General features: G+C 39.3%; 1 protein-coding gene across 1 annotated transcript in view; it reads left to right on the forward strand.

The window, feature by feature from the left end:
- DROSHA (drosha ribonuclease III) overlaps nucleotides 1–18306 on the forward strand; it is a 114400-nt gene that overhangs the window by 26325 nt on the left and 69769 nt on the right. The window contains 5 exon segments of the mRNA XM_068990433.1: nucleotides 3249–3335; nucleotides 6064–6150; nucleotides 12926–12997; nucleotides 14617–14698; nucleotides 15931–16005. Of these exon segments, the coding sequence (XP_068846534.1) occupies nucleotides 3249–3335; nucleotides 6064–6150; nucleotides 12926–12997; nucleotides 14617–14698; nucleotides 15931–16005 (403 nt within the window).

Consider the following 18306-nt stretch of genomic DNA (forward strand, 5'->3'; position numbering starts at 1 on the left):
CTGTCTGTGGGGTTGCACAGAGTCGGAGATGACTGAAGTGACTTAGCAGCAGCAGCAGCAAGACATCTGAGTGGAACTTCCTTGGTGGCTCAGACAGTGAAGAACCTACCTTCAGTGCAGGAGACCCTGATTCAATCCCTGGGTCAGGAAGATCCCCTATAGAAAAGAATGGCAACCCACTCCAGTATTCTTGCCTGGAGAATCCCATGGACTGAGGAGCTTGGTGGGCTACAGTCCATGGGGTCACAAAGACTCAGACACGACTGTGAGACATCTTGGTAGGGAGTTCCTAGCATCTCCTGATGGCCTTGCATCCTGAATGCTCCCAACTCAGTCAGCTCTTCCCTAACCAACTCTGTTTCCTGGTCCTCTTGATCATGCACTGCCAGTCCTGTGTGAATTGCTGCTGCTGGCATGTGCTGGTGCTGGCTAGTGCTTATAGTTCCTGTGGGATATTATGCTTCCTCTCAGTACTTTCCAGCTGTGAAATGTGAAACCAGTTATGCTGTTCAGTTCAGTCACTCAGTCATGTCCAGCTCTTTGTGACCCCATGGACTGCAGCACGCCAGCCTTCCCTGTCCATCATTAACCCCGAGAGCCTGCTCAAACTCACGTCCATCAAGTCGGTGATGCCATCCGACCGTCTCATCCACTGTCGTCCCCTTCTCCTCCTGTCTTCAGTCTTTCCCAGCATCAGGGTCATTTCCAATGAGTCAGTTCTTCCCATCAGGTGGCCAAAGTATTGGAACTTCAGTTCCAGCATCAGTCCTTCCAATGAATATTCAGGACTGATTCCCTTTAGGTTTGACTGGTTTGATCTCCTTGAAGTTCATGGGACTTTCAAGAGTCTTTTCCAACACCACAGTTCAAAAGCATCAATTCTTTGGCACTCAGCTTTCTTTACAGTCCAACTCTCACATCCATACATGACTACTGGAAAAACCATAGCTTTGACTTAGACAGACGTTTGTCAGCAACGTAATGTCTCTGCTTTTTAATATGCTTTCTAGGTTTGTCATAGCTTTTCTTCCAAGGAGCAAGTGTCTTAATTTCATGGCTGCAGTCACCATCTGCAGTGATTTTGGAGCCCAAGAAAATAAAATCTGTCACTGTTTCCATTGTTTCCCCATCTATTTGCCATGAAGTGATGGGACTGGAGGCCCCATGATCTTCATTTTTTGAACGTTGAGTTTTCAGCCAGCTTTTTCACTCTCCTCTTTCACTTTCATCAAGAGGCTTTTAAATTCCTCTTCACTTTCTGCCATAAGGATGGTGTCATCTGCATATCTGAGGTTATTGATATTTCTCCCGGCAGTGTTGATTCCAGCTTGTGCTTCATCCAACCTGGCAGTTATGTTGTGGAATGACCCTAATTATAGGTCTCTTCTCAGGTAGGGAGATTTGATGGGGTGGGGGAGGTGAGGACAATGTCACCTTCAGGGGCTTTCCTTTTCTTCAGACAGGGGAGTGCTTGCTCTTCATAGACAAGGCTAGGTTGTCTCTGAAGATTCAGAAGGTTTAGAGGAGTCTAAGGAGTCAAACTGGAGAGGGAAATGGTAACCCACTCAGTGGGAAGTCTTCCCTGTGAAATCCAATGGACAGAGGAGCCTGGCGGACTACAGTCCATGGGGTCACAAAGAGTCAGATATGACTGAATGACTAAACAACAAAGCGTCAAAACCTGTACGTCCTCATCCGAGGTTCCATAGCCCTGACCTTGGAGTAACAGACCTACGGTGGATGGTTGGTAGTTAGTCTTTAAGGCCTACCGCCTCTACAGGTGAGCTGCAGGCGTGGTCCTGGCGCGCTGCCTGGCCTCGCGCTGCTGCTGCTGGGAGCTTCTTAGTGGGCCGTCAGCAGGCCCTCTGCTTTCATGTCTGGCTTCCAGCTGCCTTTCCTCCTCCTCCTCTCCTGCTGCATTTCTGCAGAGCAGTGCTTCTCTTAGGCCTTCTGACTAATAGCAGCAGCACCTCAGACCTTATTAGACGTGCAGATTCTCAAGCCTGCCTCAATCAGAAACTTCGGGGCGTGAGGAGCAAGCAGTCTGAGATCAGGTGTGAGGAATGAGGTAGAGCATCAGTGGTGCTCGACAGTAGTCATCTATCCGTACAGCTTCCTGTCACTCCAAGTCTTCAACACTTCAGCGCATCGCACCCGCTTCCACTGGTAGTCTCCCACTGAGCATCTTTGAAAGTTTCAGCTGGCATGTTGTCTGGTGCCAGGGGCTGTGTGTGCCACCAGGCACTGTGATGGGTTCCTCATTGCCAGTCAGATGGCAGGTGATTCAGCTCCAAAACCTCATCTTACTTCCTGCTTTCTTGGATCACCTCTGGTACCTACTGTCACACCCTGGATTCTCCAGAAGCAGATGCTAAGGTGAAGTCTGGGGCGCATGGTGTTTCTCAGGGATCTTCACCTGTGAGCAGAAGAGGGTATGAGCAGGATTGGACAGACGGATTGGCCAAACTGTGAGTCAGCCCCAACAAAGCCCTGGTCAACCTGGTGATAACCCAAGGGATGAGTATTGCCCATTCAGGGTGGGCCGCGGTGGCTGGGCCTTCGTACTTCTGTCTCGCTCAGTATATCCCTGGCATCAGGTGAGGGGGTCTGCTCGTGACGCAGATCCTGAGGGAGCCGGCAGCTGGAGACTGCTGTCAGCACTGTTAAAGGGCAGCAAGTCCTTCCCTGAAGGTGGTCTGGGTCACACATCGCTGTGTCTGTCAGAGTACCCAGTGATTCTTCTGATGCTGCTTTCCTTTTCTTGTCCTAAGCTCCATGCATGTTCTGTTCCACCAATTCTTGTGCTTCCTGCATTTCTATTTCCTTCTTTTTTCACTCAGCATATTTAACCATATCAGTTTGTTCCCCTTCCTGTTATAGCCTACTGCTATTACTTCTTAGATTGTTCTTTTTGCTTTTTGATTTATTGGGAGGTTAGCAAGGTCAAGTATTGTGTTATTTTACAAATGAAAGGGAAGATCGTCATGGAAATTTAGTTCTAGAAAGATCTCTATGTTGTTCAAACCCCTTGTGTTGTATGTGAATAGGGGTTGAATACCAGTGCCCAGCCAGCCCATGTTTATCCATTCAGTTAGTGGTAAAGTAAATACCGTTCTTTTCCTACCAGTTTGTGAAGGAACACGCATAAAACCTGTTTTGTCAGATGTGAATGTAGAAAATACAGTCTAGTTTTGAGTAACAATATTTTGCCACTTTACTCTTAAACTTACTTTTGTTTTTCCCCTCAGGCCATCAAGCCCTGTCGTCCTATGACCAACAATGCTGGCAGGCTTTTCCACTATCGAATTACAGTCTCACCTCCCACAAACTTTTTAGTAAGTTCCTACCAAAATCTATTTCATTTGTTAAAAAATATAAATAAGATCTATGTGTGTTAATAGGTTGAAATGTGAATAGGCTAAGTATGGACTCAGTTCTTAAAAAAATATTTTATTTTTATGCTGATAAAACTGGCCTTTATCATAATGACTTTAATTTGGCTTCCTCTCATTATACTAATTTCTGTGTCATTTTTCTTTTATATTGTTGGTACCTCATAATAGCCGTGAATTGTGGATAGGTCTGTTGGAGCTGTGGAGTTGGAAGAATGCATAGAACACTTGTGCATCTCTTAAAAATTGGCAAATAACATATATTATCTAGTGACCCATAACTGTTGCATTTATGACAGTAAAGGGCCTAATATTTGTTGACTGTGGTACCAGGCACCAGTCTGTGTTTGAAATGTATTAACTTATTTCTCACAGAAAGTTGATGAAGTAGGTATTATTTTCCCCAGTATGCAGATGGGACAGTTGTCCAAGTTTTACAAATAAGGTTAAGTAACTTGCTGAAGATTATTCAGGCAACATGTGGCACAGTGGGGACTTGAACCTGGGCAGACTGATTCTTGTAGTACATGGCTGTATGCTATTTTACTGTGTATACTGCTGTTGAGCAGTATAGTTAATTAATTCTGGTTACATTTTTTATTAAGAGATTTCAATTTCAAAATTAGATTTTTAAGATGTTTTTCTACATAAAATTTACTTTCCTGTTTGAAGGAATATTAAATGTTTATTTATTATTTATTTATTTTGATCACTTCTCAGCTTTTTGGCTAAGATCAGGTGTTGTCTAGGGGCTTCCCGGATTGCACAGTGGTAAAGACTCCTTCTGCCAATACGTGAAATAGAAGAGGCCCAGGTTCTATCCCTGGGTTGGAAAGATCCCTTGGAGAAGGAAATGGCAACCTGCTCCAGTATTCTTGCCTGGGAAATCCCACGGACAGCAGAACCTGGCAGTCTACAGTCCATGGGGTCGCAAAGAGGTGGATATGACTGGACACGCTATTTGGTTGTTCCAGGACTTATTGGGGTGCTCGAGATCTTCACTGCAGCATACCAACTCTTAGTTGCGGCATGAGGGATCCAGTTCCCCAACCAGGGATTGAACCCTGGTCCCCTGCGTTGGGAGCTCAAGAGTCTTAGTCTTTGGACCACAGGGAAGGCCTTCAGAATTAGATTATTAATAATTATTTATTTTAACAACTTTATTGAATATGATTAATATACAATAACTCACCCATCTAAAATATATGTTTTATGATGCTAAGAATTGTGAAACTAACACTACAATCTAATTTTAGAACATTTTCATTATTTCCCAAAGAAACCCTGTACTTATTAGCAGTTAATTCTTTCCTGCTGCCCAGCCTTCAGCAACTACTAACATATTTTGTCTTTATCATTTGCCTAGTCTAGATATTTCATATGAATAGAATCATACAATGTGTGATCATTTTGGTTTCTTCTGCTTAGCAAAATGTTTTCAAGATTCATCCATGGTATAATATATAACTTCATTCCTTTTTACTGCCAAATAATATTCTGCTGTATGGATATACTATATTTGATTTATCCATTCATCAGTCAGAGAACATTTGGGTGGTATCCACCCTTGGGTTATTATGAATAATGCTGCTGTGAACGTTTATTTACAAGTTTTTGTGCAGATGTATGTTTTTCTTTCCTTTGAGTATAACTCTAGGACTAGAGTTGCTGGATTGGGTGGTAAATCTGTGTTTAGCATTTTGAGGAACTACCAAACTATTTTCCAAAATGGCTGTACCATTATTATTTCGTTTGCAGTTCTCTCATTATATTTAATTTAGGACAAGTTTGTTGAGTTATTCAGATGGGAAATAACAGTAATATTAGAAAAACAAATAATGTGTTTTAGGGAACTCCCCCTAACCACCTAAGCTTTTCATATATGTGTGTGTGTGTGTGTGTGTGGGTGTGTGCATAAATGTTTATATGTATGTAAATGTTTAAAAGAATAATGTTCAATATCTATGTAGAAAAAAACATGGCTTTTAGGTTTCTAATCTGGATCATTTGCTCCACGTTTAGCATTTAGGATTAAAAATGGCAGACCATAAGAATGGTATAATGAAGAGATCTCTTATGCTTAGATCAGCACTGGTATATTTTAATTAGATTCTATTTTCAGGTAATTAAGATCTTTGACATTATGCAAGAATTGGCTTGTTACAGTGTTTGCTGGCTGGGCTTTTCCTTAGAGGGTCTGGGGATGGAGCTGTGAGGGAAGGAGCCGCTGGCACCCTGGGGCCTTTCAGAGCCTTCCAGGCTGCTGCTTGTCTTGACTGTTGTGATGCTTAGTCTTCTCTACTTTGAGCTTTGATTTGGCTGTGTTATTATCTCTTTCTTGCTAGGACTTCTGTTAGTACAGAAATATAGTTTAGTAAGACAGGACTGGTAGTAGTATGAGATTAAATAAAACAATTTCCTAGAAAATGAAGTCATGTAGCCATTTTTCGTTTATGGCAGCCATAATAAACCTCCTTCATTGTCTAGTGTATAACTGAAGTCAGAGAATCCTACCAAGCTAAAGTTCTTTGTAAAGCTTCTCCCTGGTGTCTGGGAGAAGGTGAGCCGGAGTCCGTACTTGCTTGCTTTGGCTGGTTGCTTTTGTCCTGATAGGTACTGTGCATGCAGGTCATATCATTTGTTCATGCTTCATTTTTCTGTTTGCTTTTAGACTGACAGGCCAACTGTTATCGAATATGATGATCACGAGTATATCTTTGAAGGATTTTCTATGTTTGCACACGCCCCCCTGACCAATGTAAGTATGTGCTAATTGGCCAACTTTCTCCTTCCCTGTGCCCCCTTTCTTTCTAAAAGTCAAAGGAAATTTCTTTTCATTTGACTTCTAAGTAACAACTACTTTACATCCGTTTGCCTAAGCTACAGGAAGTCAGTGGCAGTGTGTGTCAGGTGGGAGTGTGACATCTGTGCTAATGAGTCACAGGTTTGGTCCACATTAGATGGTGTAAGTAAACATGTATCAGAATAACATTTTGAGAGTGTGAAAGATTGAAAAAGAAGGATAAACTGTGGAGTAATGTGTCAAAACTATTTTGGGGTGGGTGTCCTTCAAAAGAGAGTTGGAAAGTTTTAAGGAGAAGCTATTACTTAGTCTGTGAGTCATAGGTAAAGAAATGGAGCTTGTTCAGGACATCTGGAGCCCGAGTTAACTTCATAGTTTTCTGCATTTGCATCCCAGGAAGATGTCCTCTTTAAGAGACTTTGGCGTACAGATCATGATATTCTCAGGTATTAAGGCCGATCTGTTGGTAATTGGTTCAGATGGAAGTCCTGTAAGCCAAAATCTTTCTGTTTAAAAGCTGGCTGTCTTATGGGTTGTCTTACTTATTGTGTTTTCTAGCTGGATGTAGAGTGGAATTCACTGGTGACACAGGAAGGGAATGTAGAGATATCCATGAGTCAGTCAAGACACTGCTATAGAACTCACTGAATTTATAGCTACGGTATACGTACATTGAAGTAGAATGTTCTTTAATTCTTTCCTGTTTAGTTAAAAGAAATTGTATCTGCAGTTTGAAAAGTTATTTTAGTTTATTTGAAATGTGAAATTCTGTTCCATTGGAGAGTAAAGAATAAAACCTTTGTCTAATCTTTCCACTTTCTATTTTTTTTTAGTAGACATGATTCCATAGTAGTGATACTAATTTAAAACAAATTGTTTCTTAATGAAATTTTCTTTATGCCACAGTATATTTTATCTCAGAGAATTTTTTTTTTGAGAAGATGATTACATTGTAAGTGTAAAAATAAAATCGCTTGATAATACATATCACATATCTCTAGGGTGAACCATAATGTAGAACATCATGTAATATTGAACTATATTTTTTATTGAGGTATAATTGACATATAATGTTACTAGTTTCAGATATACAGCATAATGATTCGGTATTTGTATATATTGTGAAGTGATCACCATGAGAAGTCTAATTAACATCCATCACCATCCATACTTACAAAATTTTAAATTGGACTATTTTTTTTTTAAATTGAAGTAAAGTTGATTTACGTGGTATGCTAATCTCTGCTGTACAGCAAAGTGACTCAGTTATACACACATATACATTCTTTTTTATATTCTTTTCCATTATGGTTTATCCCAGGATACAGCTCCCTGTCCTACACAGTAGGATCTTGTTGTTCATCCGTTCTAAGTGTAATAGTTTGCAACCTCTTACACGTCCCTCTTCTTCCCCTCTCCCTTGGCAACCACAAATCTACTCTCTCTGTTTGTGTATTTGTTTCTGTTTTGTAGATAGGTTAATTTGTGCTATATTTCAGATTCCATTTGTAAGTGACACGGTGTGGCATTTGTCTTTCTCTTTCAAACTTACTTCACTTAGTATGATAATCTCCAATTGCATCCTTGTTGCTTCAGATGACGTTTCAGTCTTTTTTAATTAATTGCTTTTTTAATTGAAGAAGAACTGCTTTTTTGCTGTTTTCTGTCAAATACCAACATGAGTCACCCATAGGAATACATATGGCCCCTCCCTCCTGAACCTCTCTCCCCATTTTGTTCTTTCTCATAGCTGAGTAGTTATTCCATTGTCTAGGTGCACCACATCTTCCTTACCCATTCATCTGTCAGTGGATGTTTAGGTTGTTTAGACAGTTTTTAAACAATTTTTATGAAAAGGCACTAGGATATTTTTAAATCTGGAGGTTTCTTATTTTATTACTTTTTGAATGTCTCAATTAGGCCCTCAAACCCTTTGTTACACTAAATCTCAGTCTTAGAGTTGCAAAGGCTTTTAGAAGTCATTTAGTCCAACTTGCCCCTACATTATAGCTTTCTCTGTTTTTTCCCTCAGTTCAGTTCAGTTCAGTCGCTCAGTTGTGTCTGACTCTTTTGACCCCATGAATCGCAGCATGCCAGGCTTCCCTGTCCATCACCATCTCCTGGAGTTCACTCAAACTCACGTCCATCGAGTCGGTGATGCCATCCAGCCATCTCATCCTCTGTCGTCCCCTCTTCCTCCTGTCCCCAATCCCTCCCAGCATCAGAGTCTTTTCCAATGAGTCAGCTCTTCATATGAGGACTTGCAAATACAATAGTTACTATGAAAATACTTGAAAATTATCTGTCTTATCTGTTAATTCCCTTTGAGTAATATAGATCTCATTTTAACTTTTAGGGTCACTTTAAAGAAGGAAGCTGTATGGCTTCAGAGATGGTTTAAACCTTAGTGATTCTGTTTACTAGCTGTATGATTGGGCATTTCAGTTTTTATAAACCTTGACTTTTCTCATGTAAAGTAGAGGTTATTAGTTATGGTACTCTTACTAGCTTTTATACAAAATAAATGAGATGACACATGAAAAGTATTTATCATGATGTTGAATATACAGTACATTTGGCACTTATTATTTTGGATAAGATGTCAGACAGACATTTGAGTTTTTCTTCTAATTTTTTTTTTTTTTTAACTGATTCTTGGTACTTATGTGACCTGGAAGTGATTCTTTGAGCTTTATTAAAGTTTCTCAACACAAGGTTTTGGCACTGAGAGGCTGCTAGTGTGAAATTAACTGCAGTTGTTACTGTTGCTATAAAATAGAAGATAGGACTGAAAAATTCCTGGCTTCAGCATATATATATATATATATATATATATAAATATATATATATATATATATATATATATAAATATTCAAGCTCTCAGAACTTGAGAACTTAACTCTGTAATGAGAAGATAAGCCCCATCATTTATGTTAGAGATGTTGATAAAATAAATCGAGTTTTAAGCTAAGTGTTGTACAGTTCATAGGAATTAGATCCATCAAAAGCTTCTTGAATTTGAAAGAGCCTCCCAAGAAAAAGAATTATTAAATCGCTTTACTGTTCTGATTCATTTTCTTGCCAGAGAGAACACGTCAGCATGAAGAGCATGTAAATGATGGTAATGCTAGAATCTCAACCCAGTTTAGTTTTGACAGGTTCTCTTAAGGTCTTCTTGAATTAAAGTGGATTGAAAGCTTTGTTGGCTAAGTATAGAGCATTCCAGGAGAATTTTATCTATTTATGTAGTACATTTGTTATTACTTATAATACCTGGTGTTTTTAAGGACTTTGATAACATAACTATGGTTACCTAGATTTGTGTAGTACATACGTAATATTTTATCCCACCCTTAAAAGCACCAAGAAATGCCATGATCCTTTCCCTGCTGCCTTAATTGGCTTTCCATTTCCAATGGCCTCACTGTCCTGGATTGTAGTCATTTAGTGCCTGGAAATAGTAGAGTTAGAATATAGAAGTTTAGGAATGGTTTTTGGTTTGTTTCTGGTAGGATGAGATGGAGTTAGTGTTAGTCACTACTCAAACATGTTTTAAGAAAAGATCAAGGGCGTTTATATTGTTTGATTGGCCGACTGAGCTCTCGATCAACTGAGTTCCCAATATACAGGAAAAGGACAAGATCTCTTTGAGTCTTAGAGATGACAGTTTGAATAGAAAGGGAGACTCTGCCTTCCCAAATTTGTGTGTGAGAAGGGCTCTAGTGATATGGGTGACTGCCCCAAGGGAAATACAGCATGTGTAAGAGGAGAGGTTAAAGAAGGAGTCCCTCAAAGTGACTTTAGTTGAAGTCATTGAGGAAGGGACTGTAGTTGCATTAATCATCAGTAGAGCTGCTGTTGCACAGAGCGGAAGGAGTAAAGTTTACACTTCTGCTCTTTCTCTGCCTCTTGACTCTTCCCAAGGGCTCTGGTCCTTTTCTCTCCTGAATGCACTCCCCACGTAATGCAGTGTCACCCATGTTTTTTCCTCTCATGCATGTTCTGACATTCATATTTATATCTGTGACACACAGCTCTGTGCTTCACCCTCGCATTTCAGATTGCGCATTGGACACACCCACCTTGATGTCCCCTTCGGTACCTCACCCTCAGGTTGTGTGAAACTGAACTGGTCATCTTCTCTACATACGGAGTTTAAGGGACTTAGGACTACACCCTTTGAACTTCCTTGTTTTGATGTCATCCTGGCCTATCTATTCCCTTAGGCTAGAAACCTGGAAATTATCCTCTGTTCTCTCTCCTCTCTCATTTCCAGGTCAGAATGGTTGCTGTGCATTTCCATCCCATCTCCTATATCTAAAATTCTTCCCCTTCCTCTTTTGGGCTTCTGTTCATTCGGCTCCTGGGCTGTTCCATTAGACTCCTGGTCTCTTGCCTTGCTCCTCTGTACACCCTTCCCACCCTGTTTACACAGCAACCATGTGAAACTGTGTCGGTCTCTTACTTGAATGACTTCTTGTTGCCATAAGGATAGCTCTGAATCCTTAACCTGGTTTATAAGCTCTGCAGAATATGGTTCATACTTTCTAGAATTTCCTTGTGTCTCTGTCTCCATTCATTTCACTACTGAAGAGCTAAATGACCTGTTTTGGCCCCAGCTCCTTTTTCTCTGTCTTGCTAGAAATTTAATTCCTATTCTTTAATGTACTGTGGTGACCTGAACGGGAAGGAAATCAAAAAGGGAGGAGATACATGTATATCTGTGACTGATTGACTTTGCTATACAGTAGAAACTAACACAACATTATAAAGCAACTATACTCCAATAAAAATTAATTTAAAAGAATAAACAAACACCTTTTTCTTTCCCAGTTAATTTTCTGAATGATCTGGAAAATTCCTTCTCGTCTTTAAAGACTCAACTCAAATGTTACCTCCTCTTTGATTCTTTTGTACTTTATACTATTTAATATTTTGTTTGTTTTTTTTAATGGCATTGACAGATTACACTGTATCATACTCTATGCTTGCTTACATGCTTTTCTGTTAGATCCCCTCCTTTTTAAAAGATAGAGGGTGTGGCCTATTTAGAGTATCTATGGATCTATAGGTTGTTAGTAATGTGTTTTAAAACTGTGAATAACTGTACAAATTATTCATAAACTATGCTCAAATATTTTTAAATGCTTGTAGGAAGAAAGAAGAACTTAAAAATGATAGTGGCCTTAGCATGTTGCTTCAGCTGATTTAGAACCCATTACCACAAGAAAGTTGAAAATGGATCTCTTATTAAAGTTAATTATGAATTTCACTTAAATTAGCCACTATCCTTCAAAAAAAAAAAAAAGCACCTAAGAGCTAAACTTCATTTCTGAGAAAAAGATTTCCAGTAGATGGCATTGTAAGACTGTTTGTTTTTCTTACCATTCCTTTTGCTGGTGGAATGAAAATTTGCTTCTTTCTAATTGCTGTGGTTTGTAAAAACGATGACATTTATATAAAATCGTCTTATGGACAGATCGAGTGGCCAGAAAAGCCTACTTAACACATCTCTAGGGCTTCTGAGTCTATTATTTTCCCCAGCTACTCAGCCAAACCACTGCTGTAACCTCACACCCCTCCCTTTCTCAGTCCTCCGTTCATTCAGAAATAGGCCTAGAGAAAACCTCTTAAATCTGGGCACTAGGCTGGTATCTGATGATACATTTGTAAAGCAAGACAGATGTGGATTTATTTCATCTGAGCTTTCCTTCATCTTCACACATACCCTGAGTGTTAGGACAGATATTATTAGGACAGTATTAGGACAGATATTATTAGGACAGTATTAGGACCGATAATGAGAGATGGATACCCTACTGGCTTAGAAGTGGGGTCAGGAGCAAGGGTTTCTAATTCACCAGATACCTGTTATCAGGTGGCACTAGTGGTAAAGAACCAACCTGCCAGTGCAGGAGATGTAAGAGACACATGTTCGATCCCTGGGTCAGGAAGATCCCCTGGAGGAGGGCATGGCAACCCACTCCAGTACTCTTGCCTGGAGAATCCCATGGACAGAGGAGCCTGGTGGGCTATGGTCCAAAGGGTCACAAAGAGTCGGACACGACTGAGTGACCAACACATACGTACTACCTTAGGCAAAGTATCTGATTCTCTGTTTTTTGTTTCTTCCACTGTACACTAGGGAGAATAATTGTACCTATCTCACAGGCTGGCTACATGAGTGACAGTATATGAAACAGTAAAACAGGGCCTACCTAGCTAGTAAGTGTTAGCTATTATTATTTTTATTGCCGTGATTGCTTTTGCTCCAGAGCCAGAAAGGCAGCATGAGTTGTGTGTACTTCAGTGACTTATGAGTCTATAACTGATGAATTGTCCGCCTGCTATCCCGGATCTGCCTGAAGAGTAGAAGATTCTGAAAGGTTTTAAAAACCTGAGAGAAAGAAGTATTTGTGGTTTTATTAATTCTTTAGAGGCAATATATTTGGATTTAATGAGTTCTTGTCATGTTTGTGTTGCTGCTGCTAATACAGTTAATTAAACACCAGCATTATGCAGGTTTCCTGTAGAGACCAGGTCAGCTGGGTTCTTGCATTAAAATCCAGCAGTTGTGGTCAAGCTTCATGTGCAGTATTGTTAGCAGCTTAGATTAAGGTGAAACTTTCTCATTTGGTTCATGGCCTTCTGGGTCAGGTAGCCAACATGTGTACAGTGATGAGCACAGGTAGGCATTTTGAAACGGACCCTCTCCTTCTTATTATTACAGATTCCACTGTGTAAAGTAATTAGATTCAACATAGACTACACGATTCACTTCATCGAAGAGATGATGCCTGAGGTAAGAGAGAAGATTATTTAACAGCTTGATGCAGTTTGCTCTTTTGTTTATTCCATAGTTATATATCTTTAAAGCACTGAACTTGACCAGCGCTGGCTTTTTGCCATAAGGATACTCTTAAAGTACTGTGTTCACTGTTGAAAAAGACCAGTCAGACGTAACTGTAGTCAGATGTAGCTTTAGGAACGAGGTTAAAATTCAGGTCATTTTCCAACTTTTTGACCTATTTTTGAACCCGTTTCTCCTCTGTGTTGCAGCTACTGAAAGTTACATGATGGTAACATTACATCTGCTTCTAGTTTGTTTTGGACAAGGGACAGCTTTTGGTTGTTACTGGTTGTTATCAGAGAGGAAATTAGAAAAGTGAAACTGAATCTGATAACTGTTGGAATAATCTTATTCATTATCTCCAGTGACAAGATCAATGCTTGGTTCATTTTTCTTCCCATATATTTACATATTTTTCCTAATTGTTTTTCACTGCGAATGCTCAGCAGCAGATTTATCTAAATATATGCAAGAGGTTTAAAATTCCAAAGCAAGATTAATGTGAATCTCAGAATGATTCATTGCCTGATCTTGACTTTAGTGGTGTCAACAAATCACACTAAGAAATAACAACTAGACAGCAAACAAGCTTGTGCACTTAACATTGTGTTGGAGTCGGGGTCGATTTCCTGAGCCCCTGGCTCCTCTTGCAAACCTTGTTTAACAGTGTGGCTCTGTCGAGGGCAGCAGAGCACCCATGGGGATTGATGAGCATGACACGCATGCTTAGTTTGCACCTATTTCATTCTGGGCAAGTCCTGTTAATTCTACCTGTCTTTCAAAAAGAGTTAAGGAGAAAGGGCCGCCCCTTCATTCTTCAGCTTGGAAGGGCTTTTTTGCTTCCTTTTGATTTTTAAGGTCATAAGCCTTCATTTGCTATTGTAAAAGTTGATGGCTTCTGGCGTGATCTCACGCAGGGTGATTTATGAACCCCAAGCAAAACAAGTAGGAGGAAGAATTATGAGACAAGTCTCACTGGCAGATATATCATCTGTTAAGCTTGTTTATAGCAGAAATTTTGGTACAAAGTTCTGTCGTTTTTCGTAGCCCTTTATTTGCCTTCATTAAGAGCTGGAACTTTTTTGGCACAGAGACCTCTAATTTATGGTAACTTGGCAATAGTGATTGTGGGTGTGTTTGAGGGGTGGAGGTGAGCAGAGGTGGTGGGGGGGGGGCTGGTGCTGGGGGCACATCTATCAGAGCTGGCTGCTCAGTGTGTAATTTGAATTAACAGAAAGTCCCTAAGAGATTCTGGTATGTTTTATAATTGGGTTAGAAAAATATGACATAAAAGAGACTTTGATTTTTAAATTTCACATCACTTTATTTGTACATTGAGAAGGGCCAAGCCCACATTTTCTTAGGAATTCTAATGACATTATTGCTTAGTTCATTAATGTTTTAAGACACTGAGCTACTATAGGATAGTGGCCAAGTTTTTTAGGAAATTAAACTGTTTTAGTATAGTTGCATTAGACACTTTTTAAAACACTTGACTAAAACAAGCTGAAGCATCAGTTAATATATAGTTGCAGTACTATAGTAATTTGAGTTTCTGGTTTATTTTTCAGAATTTTTGTGTGAAAGGACTTGAACTCTTTTCGTTATTTCTATTCAGAGATATTTTGGAATTGTATGACTGGAATCTCAAAGGTAAATAGGATTTAAAGAAAAGTGTAGTGCTTATGGGAGAATGTTGTGGTTTATGTGAAAACTCTTATAAAAAAGTGGGGGTACATAGTTGAAATTCCTCTCAGTTTTGAACTGCAGGGAAAAGTTTATTATTCATAGGCATGCTTCTTATCATTTGACATAAATGAGTTGTTATGGGTCTCATTTAACTACAGATGGACCATGTCCATTATGGAGGATTACCATTAATTTTTAAGTAACTGGTACCTAGGAAGATGGTATCAGTTATGTTAACCTTGATTTATCTGCATTGGGGAAATCTCATTAGTTAATATCTTAAGTCTGTTGGACTTTACTGTAATAAACTTCTTCCAAAATGACAGTTCATTAAAACAGAACTTTAGTTAACTCTTAAAACACACACACGCTGTGTGCTGCTGCTAAGTCACTTCAGTTGTGTCTGACTCTGTGCGACCCCATAGACAGCAGCCCACTAGGCTCCCCCGTCTCTGGGATTCTCCAGGCAAGAACACTGGAGTGGGTTGCTATTTCCTTCTCCAATGTGTGAAAGTGAAAAGTGAAAGGGAAGTCGCCCAGTCACGTCCGACTCTTAGCGACCCCATGGATTGCAGCCCACCAGGCTCCACCGTCCATGGGATTTTCCAGGCAAGAGAACTCGAGTGGGTGCCACTGCCTTCTCTGCCACTGTACGCTACATCAGTTCAAAACTTGATACTTGGTTCTTGGATAATAATTCACTCTTGGAAATGCCTCTATTCCATCAGACATTTATTTATTTTTAAAACAGTATGTTGATGAACAGCTTTTCATACCAAATTTTGAATAGTATTTCTGTTTTATCCCCCAGTTGTATTGATTGAAATGGGACTCAGCGAAAACACAAGCATATTTATCATGCAGTAGTTCAGTTATAACAAAAATCTTTATATCTTTGAATTTCTAAAACTAGTTCTACTGTATATGCTATATACTGTGTATATCCTTGGGGCTTTCATTCTTCCCTTTCTTTGGGGGGGTCTCCTCACTGCAGTCTTCATGGGATGTTTGTGGCAGTTACCACCTGATTGATTTAACTATTGAGTAGGAGTGGGGGCAGTGTTTGTTATGTCCCTACTTCTGTTGGTGTTGGTGTTTTTTTGTAGTTATCATAAATCTTGGGAATTAAGTTTCAGTGTTTGTTTCTCAAGGCAGTTTTATTTATTTTTTCTTTCCTTTTCACTTGTTTGCTTTAGGTCCTTTGTTTGAAGATAGTCCTCCCTGCTGTCCAAGATTTCATTTCATGCCACGTTTTGTAAGATTTCTTCCAGGTAAATCTTTTGGCTTGTCAGTGACCTGGTGAGATTGTACATCTGAAAATAAGCCATTCTCCTTTCAGTCTTTACGGACAACTTTCCCACCTCAGACACTTAATTATCTACTTCTCCCGTGAGGCATGAAAATGTAATATTATACATGCTGATTTATACCCCTGCATAATTTATGATAGCCCCAAATTAGATAAGCAGTGGGAGAATTGATTTCAAAATTTTAAGAGTCTACTTGATAAAATGTCATGCAAGTATTAAAATTAAAGTGGAAAAATGTATGTGGCTTTAAAAATGCATATAGTTAATTACAAAACAATTTATGAAATTTTATAAACAATATGATTATAACTATGCTAAAAATAACTGCAGTAACAGTTGTAGTAAGATAGTGGTATTATGAGAGTTTTTTCTTTTTTGACATATACTTTTGTTCATTTTATAGTGAAGAACAATTTATTCTCATGAAATGAAATATATATTTAATTACATATAATATTTATATTACATATATATAAGTATATGACTGCTATGTTTTTTAAAGCAATATTTTAACTTTTTAAAATTTTTGTCAAGAGGCTAGCTGTGAAATATGGCATTGTACCTAGAATTTTTTTTAAATGGTCGGGCTTTGGATGCCTTTTTGTTTGTAAAATCTTCACCGTCCTAAGTGGATTATTCCCTGGACTCTCATTCTCGCGTCTCACTTTCTGGTGCCATCCACTTACACTTCCAGTTCCTCATTTCCTTGTTCCCTTTGCTTCTGCTTGAATCTTCTTTTTTCTCAATGTGTGCAGCCACCTTTCTTTGCTTTCCTGCTTCAGTCCTATCCTCTGACTTTTGTTTCTCAGCTCTGGTGGCCTCAGCCCCTTGTGCTAATAACCACCACCTTCTGTGGAAATGTCAGTTCAACCATTTGCCTTTTCTTCTCTGATAATTTGGGCCTCTCGGTGATACAGGAGGGAAAAAAAAAAATGACTGCTGCAATAAATCTGTGGTTTATAATTTCAGCTGGGGAGCTTTTCAGCGTGTCAGCTTTCTGCCCACATTTACATACTAGCAGTTCACAAGTTCAGCGTCACGCTCATGCTCCCCTCCTCATGAACGTGGGGGAGCACTTGCCTCCCGCATGCCTCAGAAGCCGTCCAGGAGCCTGTTGGATTCTGGGCTGTTCACAGCCTGGCTTTGCTATGGCATCCCACTCCCCCTTACATGCCCTCACCCCACTGTAGCTGCTGATGTCAGACCGAATCCAGTGGACACACTTCAGTTGCATCTCCTCCCTGATATGATACCTGGGCTTTTAGTGTGTTCTGCCTGCTGCGCGCTCCTTACTCGCCTTCTGGCTCTCTGATTCGTCCTTTGTGGCTTTTATCTCATCTATTCATTCTCGTGTAGATTTTCCTCCAGCTTTTGTCCTTGGTATCCTCTCCTCAGTCCATTCAGTCAAGGTGGCTTATTTTAACATAGCATTAATCATATTTTTAGTATTATTGTTAATGTTTATTTTGTTTGGAAAATGCATTCAAAACATTTTCTTTTGTATATCTGCATATTTTATTTCTTTTTGTCTTTATTTTTTTATTTTGTTTTTTGGCTGTACCACATAGCATGTGGGATCCTAGTTCCCTGACCAGGAATGGAACCTGTGGCCCTCTTACCATCACCACTCCCCCAACCCCTTGCAGTGGAAGTATGGAGTCTTAACTACTAGACTGCCAGGGAAGTTCCCTGGTTTCATTTTATTGAGAGGTCCTTTTTTTTTTCAATTTTGTAATGGAGCTTTAATGGTAAACTTATGAGAAAATGGTATTAGAGTGTTTGTTGAAAAGCCTTTCCTTTCTGTGTCTATCTGCCTCTAGGAATTTTATGACCAAACAAATCTCTCAGAGAATGTGGACATTTATTTTAAAATCATCTTAAAGAAAAATCCTGTGTCAGGTATTTACTTTGTGGGATTTCAACTCTCACAAAATGTTTCTCGTAACTATGCAGGGATGACACAGGTTGTTGTAAAGAAAAAGATTTCTTGGCTTATTTTTAAACAGAATTGACTTTTTCATTAGACTTTCTTTGAAACTATACTTAAAAAAAAACTCAGAAGGATACAGAAAAATGCCTTTTTCTGTATAAAATGCAGTTTGTTATTGGATGGCAAATTATGGTTGATTCGTTTTTCACAATATGACTTCACTAAAAATCTTTAGAAAATGGTGAGTTCAAAATGGCGTGTCTGTTTTGATGTATATTTTCATTTTTTTCCCTTTATAACTTTTTTACATGCTAGTCATCATACTGATACAT

Source organism: Capricornis sumatraensis, chromosome 18, assembly GCF_032405125.1.
Source record: "Capricornis sumatraensis isolate serow.1 chromosome 18, serow.2, whole genome shotgun sequence".
Lineage (NCBI taxonomy): Eukaryota > Metazoa > Chordata > Mammalia > Artiodactyla > Bovidae > Capricornis > Capricornis sumatraensis.